The sequence below is a fragment of the Corvus brachyrhynchos genome, unplaced genomic scaffold (assembly GCF_000691975.1).
Source record: "Corvus brachyrhynchos isolate BGI_N302 unplaced genomic scaffold, ASM69197v1 scaffold101, whole genome shotgun sequence".
NCBI lineage: Eukaryota > Metazoa > Chordata > Aves > Passeriformes > Corvidae > Corvus > Corvus brachyrhynchos.
Window position 1 is genome coordinate 5,137,082 of NW_008237239.1, and position 12,903 is coordinate 5,149,984.

Below are 12,903 nucleotides of genomic sequence, written 5' to 3' on the forward strand. Positions count from 1 at the left end.
CGTGTTCCCACCGATCCCAGCGCAGTCCCGGGGCTGAGCCAGGGGAATGAGGCAGGAGTGGGCCGGCCTCTGCAGCACAATCACGCTGCTCCCCCATACGGGAATGGCACGGCCGTGCTGCTGCCCTGGTGCCCATAGGGAAGCGAGGCTGCAAGATCGCCTCTGCCGCCTCGAGCGACTGCAGATAAGGTGAAACAATGCATTTTATGATGCTGAGCTGCTAATTAATTGCATTTTGTCTGATGCACGGGGATGAGAAGTAAATTGGGAAAAAAGTTTGTGATCTTCCTCTAGAGCATAAGCTAAAGAAACGCTTTAGAGTGGTGAGAGAAAGGGGGGAAAGGGGTTGGGAGATTTGTTTGGGTTTTTCCAGCCTGAAGTTTAACTTTAGTACCTGTCGCGGCTCTGTTACCAAGCTTTTTTGTCTTTACCGCTACAGCAGGATTAATGAGCAAGGACAGGTACCTGGTAGCAGCTACTGTTCCCGATGCTTTTTTCATTTGTGTGTTCCTATTTCCTCCAGCAGTTAATGCAGACTTACACTAGTGCAAATAGGGAAGCATCCATGTCAGTACGAGTGTTCCAAAAAAGCTACAGTAGGAAGATAATTAACTCTTAAGTATATAGATAACTAGGTATTATTGTCATGTATATTTAATTATAAAATCACTATTATTCGTACATTCCAGATTTTGATCCATGGAATAATAAAAGCTCTATTCATAAATGGCAAAGCAATGGCATTGATATTCTACATAAACTGGATATGGAGACTACAAAAAAGTGCAAACTGTCAGACTGGATGAAAGCACAAATGAGTAATTCATTTTCAGATGCATTAGGCCGTAGCACAGATGCAACTGAAGAGGAAGAAGATTACTTAGTTTATGATGGAGATATAGGAATAAACTGTAAATACAACAATAATTCAGATAATCTGAATGACTGTACTTGTACAAAAGGTATTTCTGGTATTTTAAACTTAGCCTGTTTTGAAGATAACAAAAACATAAAAGCAGCAGTCAATTATGAAACTCCTCTACAGCCTGAAGAATTCTCCAGTCATCACAGAGGCACCAGAGGAACAACTGGAGTTTCAGCTGAAATGCCTGGAAGTGAAGTTTGCTTTAAGAAGGAATTACCTGTTGGTAGTTCTAGTAAACCAGATAGCAAAGATCATGTAACTACCTCCAAGATGTCCAATGTCCTCCTGCGTCACTTTTCTAGGGGAGAGTTACTAAGCACATGCCACTTAATTGAATGTGAGACAATACCAGAGACATCCTTTACTGAAAGTATCGATGACACTGGGAGCAAACCTGAGCCTTCAGAACACATCAAAGGCCCTTTAGTGTATGAACAACGGGCAATGAGCTCTGAGGAGTATCCCTTAGAAAAGCACAAGGAAGTAAAGGCTCATGACAAAAATGAAAACTTGTTAAATGAAAATAGATCTGTTTCAAAGGAACATATTCTTTCTGGATGCAGACAGGAATATTCACAATTGATTAATGAGACTGGAGATACACCCACCTTTCAAAACATGAAAGATGAGAGAGCCCTGTTTAGGAGAACAGTTTCACCTTGTGAGCTCAAATATGGCCGAGGGCAAGCTCACCATTGTCTTCCTGACTTCTCTGAAGTTGCTTCAGAAGTTAAAGTACCAAAAACACCTGACACTATTAACTCAGTTCCTTCACTTGAGAGAGCACAACCCTTTCCTATTTTGCTAAGTAAATCAGCAACTGTGAACAACATTTTGGAAAATCAGAATTTCTTCAATTCTACTGAAGTAGAGAATCAAGAAGAAATGGGTATTTCAGAACTGCTGCGACAGCTACAGGTAATTAAGATGCTTGGAGAAATTCTTCATACTGGATAAGAGGGGTTTATTGTAAGGAGATATTCTGTGTCCCATAAAATCTAACATGACTAGTTCATATGGGCACTCTGTAGGTATCAGTGAGTACCTCACTTGACTCAAAAAATGCTTTCACAAATAAAGTTTTGTGGGATTGACTTTATACAGAACTGTCATTACCAATTGTTTAAAGGCTGAGTTTTATTTAATACGCCAGCATTTAATACTGGAGTATTGTTTGTGATGCTGAAGCATCCTACCAAATAATTAGGAAATTCACTATAAATTGTTATTACTGATGTTATATATAAATGTTTAAATTCACAAAAAATACTTTAAATATATTTTTAAGAGCAACGTTCTATTTTTATACTGTACCTATGTTAAGATACCTTTGCCTTTTTTTGCATCTACCACTCTCCAGCTACTGAGACTGGTATTTATTGACAAGTCAATTCTTTCTAAAGGATTTTTTTGACAACAATATTTCTCTTACTGTAGTGAATTTATTTTAAAGTTTGTTAGTAATTAGATAACTGCTCCTCAATTTCATGCCCTGACATGGAGCTCACTCACAGAGCTTTACAGATTCTTAATTCCATTCCTAGATTTACATCTTAGTAAATTGCTTGAGACACAAGTTTTAATAGTTTTCCTTATTATTTCCTGCCTGCAAATGAGATGCTGACACACCATGCTGACATCCAGAATCATATTGACCATCTGAGATTTAATCCTAAGGTAAATCTCTCAAAATAGCTTTTTTTTTTTTTCTTTTTTAAGTCATTCTTCTTTATCTCTAGGACTATGACTATCCCCTAAAACTATTTTGTCATCTTCATATTGTATTTCCCATTTATACAAATATATAGAACAACACAGATATATATATATATTTTTTCACAGAGCAGAAATATTTGAAGTATTTATACAATGAGACACTTTATACATCTAACTATCAACTCAAAAAATTAAATGCTACTGTTACAGTAAACATTTCATTAATATTTTGTAATTTGAGTTAAAGTTTTTTGTCTAGGTCCATAAGTGTTCTACACATTGTATCTATAACAAAGGTTCTCATTTTAACAGATACTTCCTCAGTCAGACTTTGCAAATGCCAGCATTGCCATTTCCTCAGGAGACATTGGGACACCACCTGATGTCATCACATTACGTGCTCCTGTCCCTGTACAACCTACACATGGTTTGCTTAAAGCAAGTAAATAAAATTACAGTAACTATGCAAATGACTGTTTAATGTAATTTGATTACACTTTTGGGCCGAAATTGCAATTGATCAATCTTACCTTGTACATTATGTAGGACTGCAGCCTGCAACAGCAGCATCAGCACTACCAGCAGCTGGTACAATAGAAGCACAGTGTCTAAATCCTTCCAATTCACTGCCAGAACTAACACTAGGAGAAAAGATGTCTCAAATACTAAAGGATCAGACAGAGCAACTGACTAAGAAAGTAAGAATTCTGTTTCAATATATACTTTTCACTGATGCTCAAATTCCAAATTCACTTGGCAAATTCGTATAATGAAAGTCTAATATTTTGTCTTGAAGGTGGAAGACTTCTCTAAGCATATGACCCAGGAAACATTCTTTTTACAAGACAAAAAGCTGGTAAATTTATTTATTTATTTTGAGCTATGTGACATGCACTTTAAGTGGCTGTAGACTTACACTTTTCTGGAAAAATGCTTGATATTTACCTCAAATGGATGTTTGCTCTTCCTCTCAATTCAGACTGGAGGCATGAGTTTAAGAAGCAAAAATGAAGGTCTTCAGTAGGTGGATGAATCCTTTAATCTTTTAAGGATTCCAACTTAAAACTATTTTAAAAAGGCCTGAAGTTGCCATGTAAGTTAGGAATTTTGACATGTAGGGCATCAGTTTAGAAATCTTTTTTTATTATTTTACTTAATAATATAATAGAGCAGTGCAGAGTATCAGGTGAATCTATAATATGCAGTCCTGTTTAAATTCAGAGAACTACCAAAATTCTTCCCAACAGCACTGCAAATAGCATCTGGCTTACGTATCAAGACAGTGATAGCTACTTATGCTAAATTTTTGTGACATTTTGTATTGAATTATTTCTTATTGATAAAGGCATTAAATCAACTGAAAAGATACCTTGATGCCTTGGAAAGAAATTATTTAAGAGCTAGAGAAGAGCACCACAACTTACAGCTGCAGAACCACAAGGACAAGCCTATCAGCCTTGGAGAGTTTGATCCTAGCAGGTTAGAAGAGAAGTGCTAAGTAGTATATCAGTGTATTTTCTTTGTCTTACACCTTTTACTTCATTTATCCATTAGAGTTTTCCTGAAGTGAAAATATTATCTTCATGTGGTAAACCAAAAGTTGTTTGGCCAAAATTCACCTTGGGCTTTATATATGGGCTTTATATATCCTACTTGTAATTGGGATGTCTATTTGATTAATTCAAATATTTAAAAGGGACTCTTTCACCTCCATAAATTTTTTTCCTATGGGAAATGTACTGCGATGTCCACCATGGTTATCATAGTAAGAAATAAAAGATCACTTTATACAGTTTTAACTAACTGGATTGCAATTGGATTCAGAAGGGTGGAAGGAGGAATATTCAGACTTGGCATGCTGCTTGAAGACATTCAAGAACAAGTGGATGGCAGCAAAGGCAGCCTGTCATCTTTGCTGACTTCCTATGAATCTGCCCAGTCTTTTTGTGAGGTAACTGAGTTTTATTAAATATTACAATTATTCTGTTTTACTGATGCAAGTCTCAAGAACCTAAGTGCAGTTGTGTGATTGTATGTTCTCCTCTGGTAAGAGCATGATGCTTTTAGATAGCATATTACTTTAAAAGAAAATATTTTTAATGAAATATGAACTTCATAATATGTAATTAACTGCAACAGAAACCTAAGTATAAAAACACAGCTATACTGAATGTTCTTAGTTCCAGTTTCAAAAGCATTTATTTCACAGTAAGAAAATATGAGTAGCTAATTTAACTTCTGCAAAGCTGCTTTATTTTGGGGAATTAATCACTATCATTTAATGGGAGGAAAGATTACTTTGTCCAAGATTCTTAAGCTGCAGAATTATTAGAAGACCAAACAGTATTGTGCTATAGAAAATTTAGTTTACTCCTAATGGTAATTTTGTCACAGATCCATAAATACATATACACACACACACACACACCCCCTCCCCCCCTCAAAAAAAAAATCTTACTGCCTTCTACAAATCTACAGGTAAATCTCAACCAGTGCTTTCACTATCAATGTTTTAGGTAACTTGGGCTTCAGAGAAAAATGTTAAGAGAGCCTCAGGAGATGCAGTTTGGTAGGAGTCATGTCCTTGCAATGCAAGGCCCATGTACACCTGTGTCTATGCTATTGTTGCTTTCTACAGAGCTCGGTGGTTTCAAGCATTGCTTATCCTCCAGAAAGAAGAGGTACTGAAACTCCATTTCTTCACAAGAACCATGAGGGAGAAAGAAGTCAGACAACTGATTTAATCCCATCAACAAATCAACTTCCTTTAGAAAGCAAAAAGTGCAATCTTTGTCTTCACATGTAAGTGAAAACCTGGAAACAGCTGTTGAAGTTTTTATAAAAATATCCGTAAAATTACTTGCTGAATAAGAAAATTGGGACAATTAAAATCTCTGAAAAGCAACAGGAATATTTCCAGAATAAAAATTCTACAGAATTCTGTAACTATATATCCAAGAATTCCTAACAGCCTGGTCTTCCTAACTTTCTCGGTCTGAAAGTATTTCCTGAAGCCAAAACACCACCATCACTTTCACCTAAGAGTTAAATCATACTTCTGTATAAAATTCATGACAGCCACACAAATTCAGGACGTGAATGATTAGTCAAAGTACAGTGCCAGTAAAAGATAATTTGCCAATATTTGTGTGGTATTTTTAATTAAACAAGAAAAGGGAGGGATGCAGATCCTTACATAATTAACCATCAAAACCTTGTGAAAACTCTAGATACCATCTCCGCCCTCCTGGGAAGTATTTTAAGGTGTTATGCATCTCAATGAGATTAGAAACATAAAATAAATGGTCTCCCCTTAACCAATCTAAGGTTAAAAACAGAGAACTGAACTAAGTTCCAGTAAAGAAGCAGAGCTTCTGGGAAAAGAATGTATGCAGCATAGAACACAGTCATATTAGCCTAATTCTGTCAGATTATTTTATAGGGTAGATGTTAACAGTTGTCCAGTAAAACTCACCTAGCTTCCACTTTTATCTCTGTCATTGAAAGAATATTAGTTCAATCTTCTGATCATTATGTTCACGAATGGGTAGAAAATTTTCCAGCTAAACTTGGTGATCCTGTACACCCTAAGTTAAAAATAGACAACAAATAACGCAAACAAGGAACTTTGTTGTTGTTCTCTCAGAAAGTACATCTGAAATACTCCTCTAATTATCTTAAGGCATTAAATTAAAGCCTTAATAACAGCTCAAAGTTACTAAGACACCAAGTCATCTTTAATGTATGTTGTATCAAAACACTATCAGTGGTAACAGATGGATGTATCTAAGATTTCATACTACTTTACTATTCCAAAACAGGATTATCGATACCTCTACTTTTAAGCATTTTTAACAGGTGTGGTAAGTCAGGTGCTTTTGTCAGACTGTGTCCTTTAAAGAGTTCATTATTTTGCAACTGGTTAATTATTAATTTAAACTTCTGCTTACCACCTTTTCAGATAACTGATACAAGTAAAGTTCTTTCTGTGAATAAGTCTGATTTCTTCTCAGCTAAGAAGTGATCAGTCATTAATATAAGATGCTTGTAAGTCTCATCATAGAAATATTAAGATACAATTAAAATATCATTCTGTTTTCATGCCAAAAGAAATACAAACATCCAGGAAAGAAAAACTGGAACATCTTCGCTCTTTGTGCAGAGAAAACCAACTGACTTATCAGATACCAGCCCGAGTAAGTCATGATGGCAACACAAAGGTCTTAACTGTGCTTAAACCTGCTAGGGAATCCTATGAAGAAATACGCTCCTTTTATGTCTCAACATGAAAATTGTAGTTTTAACAGATGTCACTGCTTATCAGAGCACAAAACACTAAGAATAAAAAGGAAACTGAAAAGAACGCCAGGTCAAATTCACTGTGGAAGTGTCAGTGACAGACCAATGCAAAGCAATTTTCAGTTAGATATGTAAGATTTTTAACTTGGTCAAACATTGAAACAGTTTGCTCTAGGGAGGCTGTGGTATCTCCATTCTCAGAGATATTCAGAACTTCACTGGACAGGGTTCTAAGCAACTTCATTTAAGCTGGTCTTTTGAGAGGGGACAGGGTCAGATGATCTCCAGAAGTCCTGTCCAACCTGAATTACCCTATAAATCTAATTCAGCTTTCTAGATAAGTTTCCAAATATTGCCACTGCTAACATTTTCAAGAGTGTGACAGTGACGTGCACACAATGCTTTGATTTTGCTTTTTCTTCTGATGTGCATTTCATGTTCTAGAAGATGTTTCCAAGCTTGACAACTGAGACATTTTATATCAGTACTTCCACTTAAAGTTTTTTGATTCAACTTTGTTATTCTGCTTAAAAACAATTTTACCTTTCTGCTGCAGAATATTCTGAAGCTTTTAGTACCCAGCAACTAAAGGAGAATAGCATGAGCTATCCTGCATTGTTTTAAGTCTGAATATACAGGTTTTCTTATTTCTTTATCAGCTCTCCTTGGTTTCTTTGTGATATCCTTTCAGTTTAATATAATACACTGGGACCATTATTGTTTGTACTGCTTTGTGCAATAGTTAAAGCAGTGCCACACTAGAGCTGGTCACATTCTCATCCTATTCCTATTATGCTGCACTGTTTCCATAACACTATGGACAGGGAGATGGAGAACTTCATTTAAAAAAAGAAAACCAACCAATTCTTAGTCTGAAAATAAGCACCACCAAAAAAATAATAAAAATCTACATTCAAGGCTTGCAGACAGGGCTGAAAGCTAATCTCAAATTCAATCCACACCCTCCTGGGGGTGAAAAGTACTTCCTCAAATTGCAGTAGCATTAATGGCAGCAAAGGGCTCTGAAATTACAGTGCTGAAAGCCAAATAATTACCTGAGTACAGTAGCCAAAGTTTCTCATATTTCAGACCCTTTTAACTTATTTTTTGAATTGTAGGCAGTGATTCAGAAGACTTCTCGGCCTATGACTCTTATAATGATTCACAAAGCAAGGACCTTGTCAACTGTGAAATTCTAAGTCACAGATCATTAAATAGGAGATTATGTGGCGAGAGAAAAGGTACAGTGATTGCAAAAATATTAACATGTACAAGGAAACATTGCGTATAGTGTGTTTTTCTAAACAACATGTCTCCGTTTCCAGGACTTAGATGCAGATGCCGCAGGGGAAGCAGATATCAAGTAAAACTCAGGAATTACAAAGAGTCTGTTCTGTCTTGTATCCTATGTGGAAAAAAAAGTTCTGGTTCATCCTGTAAGTATGTGTTACTGAAATAATTAACAGACTAGGTTTTAAGGGGCACAAACCCACAGTGCACATACCACGCCACATTTAATTTCGTATAAGCGTCATTAGCACTGTAAATCCAACTTCTGCACACCTGGTCAAGCTTAATCTCCATGCACAACAGATCTAACTTTTTCTGGTCCTTTATGAGAGGAATCCCTTTCATATTTCATTTATGGCAGAAATATTTCATTTTGCAGAGCCACATAAAAGAATATGAAAATTAGGCATTACTGTGCCAATTTTTATAGTGCCAGCCATTACCTAACATAGTATAAAACAAGTACTAAAGAAAATTCCAGCTCGACATTCATATTGTGTGACATGCAGCAAAGTCAAGGAAAGCCTAATTAAAAAAAAAAATTAAATGTTGAACATCTGAACACCTACCTTTTAAAGTCACTTAGAATCTCTCTCTACCCTAAGAAAAAATTGCTTAAAGAAAAACATAACATTTCATCAAGAAGAAAGTATAAATTAGCTACTTGTCTCTAACAATCCTGTGAAACTATAAATCAAAGTAGTGTTCATGTAATTATTAGGATTATGACACTGATTATTCAACACTTCCCAACTGCAGTCTTTCACTGTATGAAATTGAATATAAATCTGCATTCCATTTGCCAACTAAACTCAAGAGCAAACACAAAAAGGTTAATCTGTCCTCATTTACAAAAAACTTTAAAACATATTCAAGTTTTATTCAGCAGTGATAGTTACTTGATCTTTTATTTATGCTAAAGAGAAAAAAATGTTAAAATACACAGAAAATTACCTTTTTTGTTTTAAACATGGCCTCAACAACTCCAGCTTATTCACAGAAGAGAATCTCCACTCAAAAGGCTCAAAAAACCAAACAGCCAAGTGATGTTGTAACCAGACTTTGTGAAAGGTAAGCTGTAGCAGTAACTACGTAGTACAACAGAAAACCCCACTGTAGAAGACTCAGCATGGAAAAAACACACCAGTCTCATAAGCAGTGCATGATATATATTAGAATTTCACTCTTTAGTGGAAATATTTAGTGTAAGAACATGTGTAAATGTTTCTTAGATTAGTGCTTCACTCCTTCTAATTTACTGAAGAGTAAGAATCTAACTCCTTTAGCTGACACATTTAGTAATGAAAAAAATTTCATTTGAAGAGGATGTTTCCATTCAAAAATTCAAAAGTAGGCCTGTATTATTAGGATGCAGCTCTGTTTGCTACCAACTATTTCTCTGTAAGTAACAATCCTACCTTTAATTGTTGTTACCATTCAATTATACTGTGAGACAGAAATAAAATGGATTTGTAACAGTAGCACAGACTAGACTGAAATGCAAATGAGTTTTGTCACAGTATTTTTTGACAGCTTTACTCAATAGCAGTAATTGCCTGGAAGTACAGCAGCTGCACTTGAGAATCAGTGGCATAGAACATTGTGAGAGAAAGTTACAGCAGCAAAAGAGTGGTGCTATTATGAGAAATTTCCTTACTCTGCATCCTAGAACATTTTCTTTCTTATTGCAATACAGATGGAACACAAATAATGACGGGACTGTGCTTTACAATTCAATGGAAAATTCTACTCACCATGAATTAACTTGCAACCGAGTGATATCAAGGTGTATGTATGTAATTCATAGTTTAGAAATACTTTTTCTTACTTAAATTGTTTGTATTTTATTCTATGTGTCTTATCTTTAGGAAATCCTTTGGGGCTGCCAAAATCTGCTGTTCAAGCACATGTGGTACAATTATCCTTTCACATCAATCCATACCCAGCAAGAAATCTGCCCAAAGCAAATCTACAATCAACATCAGAAACAGAAATGCCAATGATTCCTATGCAAATGTAAGACTTCAGAGTGAAAATTAAAAGCCACACAACTTTTTGAAAGTATTACCTCCCTTCATCATGGCATGGTTAAACATCCCATTCTTAGCAAGCTGATTACTATAATCTAAGCATGTGTAGTCCATTTGAGGGTAAGACAAGAGGGAGTTCAAAACCCAAGCATTTTAGCTTATATGTTAGTATACTACATCACATAGGCATGTACAGGCTTGTTATGCAACTTAGTCCCTGTATAAATGGTGAAATAGACCAAAAAATAGCACTGGATCTTATCTCTAGAATTGTGTTTCATATACTGAAACAAAGTGTAGCTACACAAACCACTATCAAAACCTCAAGAAAGCCTTCTCAGTACCAAAAACATGCACCACACTGGAGCTGATACAGTGGAAAGGTGTAAATATCCCTCAGTTCAAATGAATACACAGTCAAAGAGAGAAATAATTAACAGATACTTCCAACTTGAATCCTGGAGCAGTTTATCACATAACTCAATTGTTACTTCTCAACACGTATTCAGAGTGAAAATCATGGACAAAACCTTAAACATCACCTTTTTCCTACACCTATGTATACATTTTCCTTCACTATTAACAAGGCTATATTTTATTTCCAACAGATTTTAAGTTCTACTCTGGATCATGCCATAGAGATAGCAAACAGTTTGAAGAAAGCTACAGAACGAATGGTACAAGCAGTTTCAGAAGATCTAGCTAAAGTTAAAAGAAAACGGTTTTAATTACCTAGTTCAAATACTATATTGTTCTGCTGGTTCATACTGAAGTGTTAGTATCTCTGCAAAAATAAAATGATGAATACAAACATTAAAAAGTCAGCTCGCTAACTTTGTCAGCTGTTCTGTAACTATTAGTGCTAAACCAAACCAGAGCATATAGGTATTCCATGTTTACACTCAGAACTGTAAAACAAATTATTAATTCTACTGGAAGTCTTAATAGGTTGGCTAATCCCCATTCCTGTGTACAGATACCTTCTCTAAGTATTCACTTAAGATAGCTTAATAAAAATTGGCTTAAACAAGCAAAATTAACTTTCTGACTTTGATTTTCCCCCACTCCCAAGTGTGAGAATAAACCTCAGTCATTACTACATCTCTTTTCTTCCCACACTTCCACAGCAGCTGCTTAATCACACCAGAAGAAAACAGCCTCTGTACCTGAGACATCTAGAAGCAAACATCATGCTAACATACCAAGTCATAATGAACTTCTGGAATTACTTTGGTTTTAGAGTGCCCTACATTGAGAGTTGCTTGTTTTTAAGAAACTTCCTTGCATGTTGCAATGACCAAATTACACCATTTGTTGTTTATGTATTTGTAACAATTAAACTGGTTCCTTCAATGGGATGTCCTTAATTTGTCAGATGTATCTGGCCTTGAGATTTTAGCTGATGGTAAGTAGGTTGGAAAATTTTAAAATATTGTAGAAATTCAGTGGGCCAAGAAAAGTCAGCTATTATTTTCCTTCTAACCATTTAACTGCAGTAATTAAAAGCAAGCAGACAGTTAACAGCCATGTTTTATATTCACTGAAGCCAAAGAATATAAGGACTGATGAAAAACAGATTAGAAAAGCCAGTGTATTCCTTAAAGAGGACAGTCATTTTCAGGGAAACCTGAGCAATTTCATCAGTGGTGGATGCAGAAATAATCCAGTCCCTGTTCATACAAGCAGCTATTGCTAAACTCACTGCCATGTGCCACTTACTCACACGAGCCTGAGTCAATGGCTTTTTTCAGGGCTTCTTCCACCCATCACAGCCAACAATACCATTCAACTCTTTTCCTCCTTAGCCGCTTACTGCAAATCCTCATAACTTCATCTACCTCTGCTTATTATCCTTGTTTTTGCTTTATTTAGCTTAATGTTTGGAATGTCCCCATTAGTTGCAAATTAACTTAATAGTTGAAGTAATTGTTGCAGCTTCCTAGATGCAATTAAAAAAGATTAATCTCTTTCATAGAAATCTCTCCACATCACAACAGCTAGACCTTTTGTTTATCCTGGATCCCTGAGCCTGCTGCTCTGTGCCTGACAGCAACTGCCTAAGAAAGATCATACTGAATAAGGCAATCACGTAGTGACATTTCCTCAGAACATTCTCTGGCAAATTGAAAGCCCAGAATCCTTCCACATCAGCAGTATCATTTATACTTATTAGCCCTACAAATACTTGTCTTATGTTGAGGACTTTCCCCCCCATATAACAATTTAGAGCATGCCATAACTGCATGACATCTCGGATGCTAAAGGTCCTTTTGTTCTGATTTGACAACGGCAGGTTTCATGTGTTACTTCACACACTGAATAGGAAGATAACCCTTCAGTGTGAACACTAACAGGATTTTTGAGGCTTCCATCACACACTCCACCATCTTTTTTTCCCCTTGATCAAGGATCCTAGTCTAGCCATTCTTGACATGAAAATTTTTCCACACCTTTGATTTTCCTTAGTCATTTCTGAATCTTGTCCAGATTTCCAGATTCAACTTTAAAAAAATCAATTGCTGGGCCCACATGCAGCGTTAGGTAAGTATTTTAAGATGCGTAATATGAAAATACAAACTTTCAAAATTATAATGTACCTTGCACATGTACTTTTAAATACTAAGATCTTGTTTATCCTGATAT

General features: G+C 35.8%; 1 protein-coding gene across 6 annotated transcripts; it reads left to right on the forward strand.

The window, feature by feature from the left end:
* Nucleotides 1-6: 6 nt before the first annotated feature.
* AKNAD1 (AKNA domain containing 1) lies at nucleotides 7-11,613 on the forward strand. 6 transcript variants are annotated; one of them, XM_017729737.1, is made up of 16 exons: nucleotides 7-189; nucleotides 690-1,843; nucleotides 2,543-2,602; nucleotides 2,954-3,083; nucleotides 3,188-3,339; nucleotides 3,438-3,497; nucleotides 3,987-4,120; nucleotides 4,466-4,592; nucleotides 5,280-5,443; nucleotides 6,752-6,837; nucleotides 8,059-8,181; nucleotides 8,266-8,376; nucleotides 9,211-9,301; nucleotides 9,927-10,022; nucleotides 10,099-10,246; nucleotides 10,869-11,613. In XM_017729737.1, exons 2-16 carry the CDS (start codon nucleotides 767-769, stop codon nucleotides 10,986-10,988), a joined length of 2,679 nt encoding a protein of 892 aa, XP_017585226.1. In that variant the 5' UTR covers nucleotides 7-189; nucleotides 690-766; the 3' UTR covers nucleotides 10,989-11,613. The 6 variants fall into 6 exon arrangements, with proteins under 6 accessions (XP_017585226.1, XP_017585227.1, XP_017585228.1 ...); XM_017729738.1 differs by having other exon boundaries at nucleotides 9,220-9,301; XM_017729739.1 differs by lacking the exon at nucleotides 9,927-10,022.
* The last annotated feature ends 1,290 nt before the right edge of the window (nucleotides 11,614-12,903 follow it).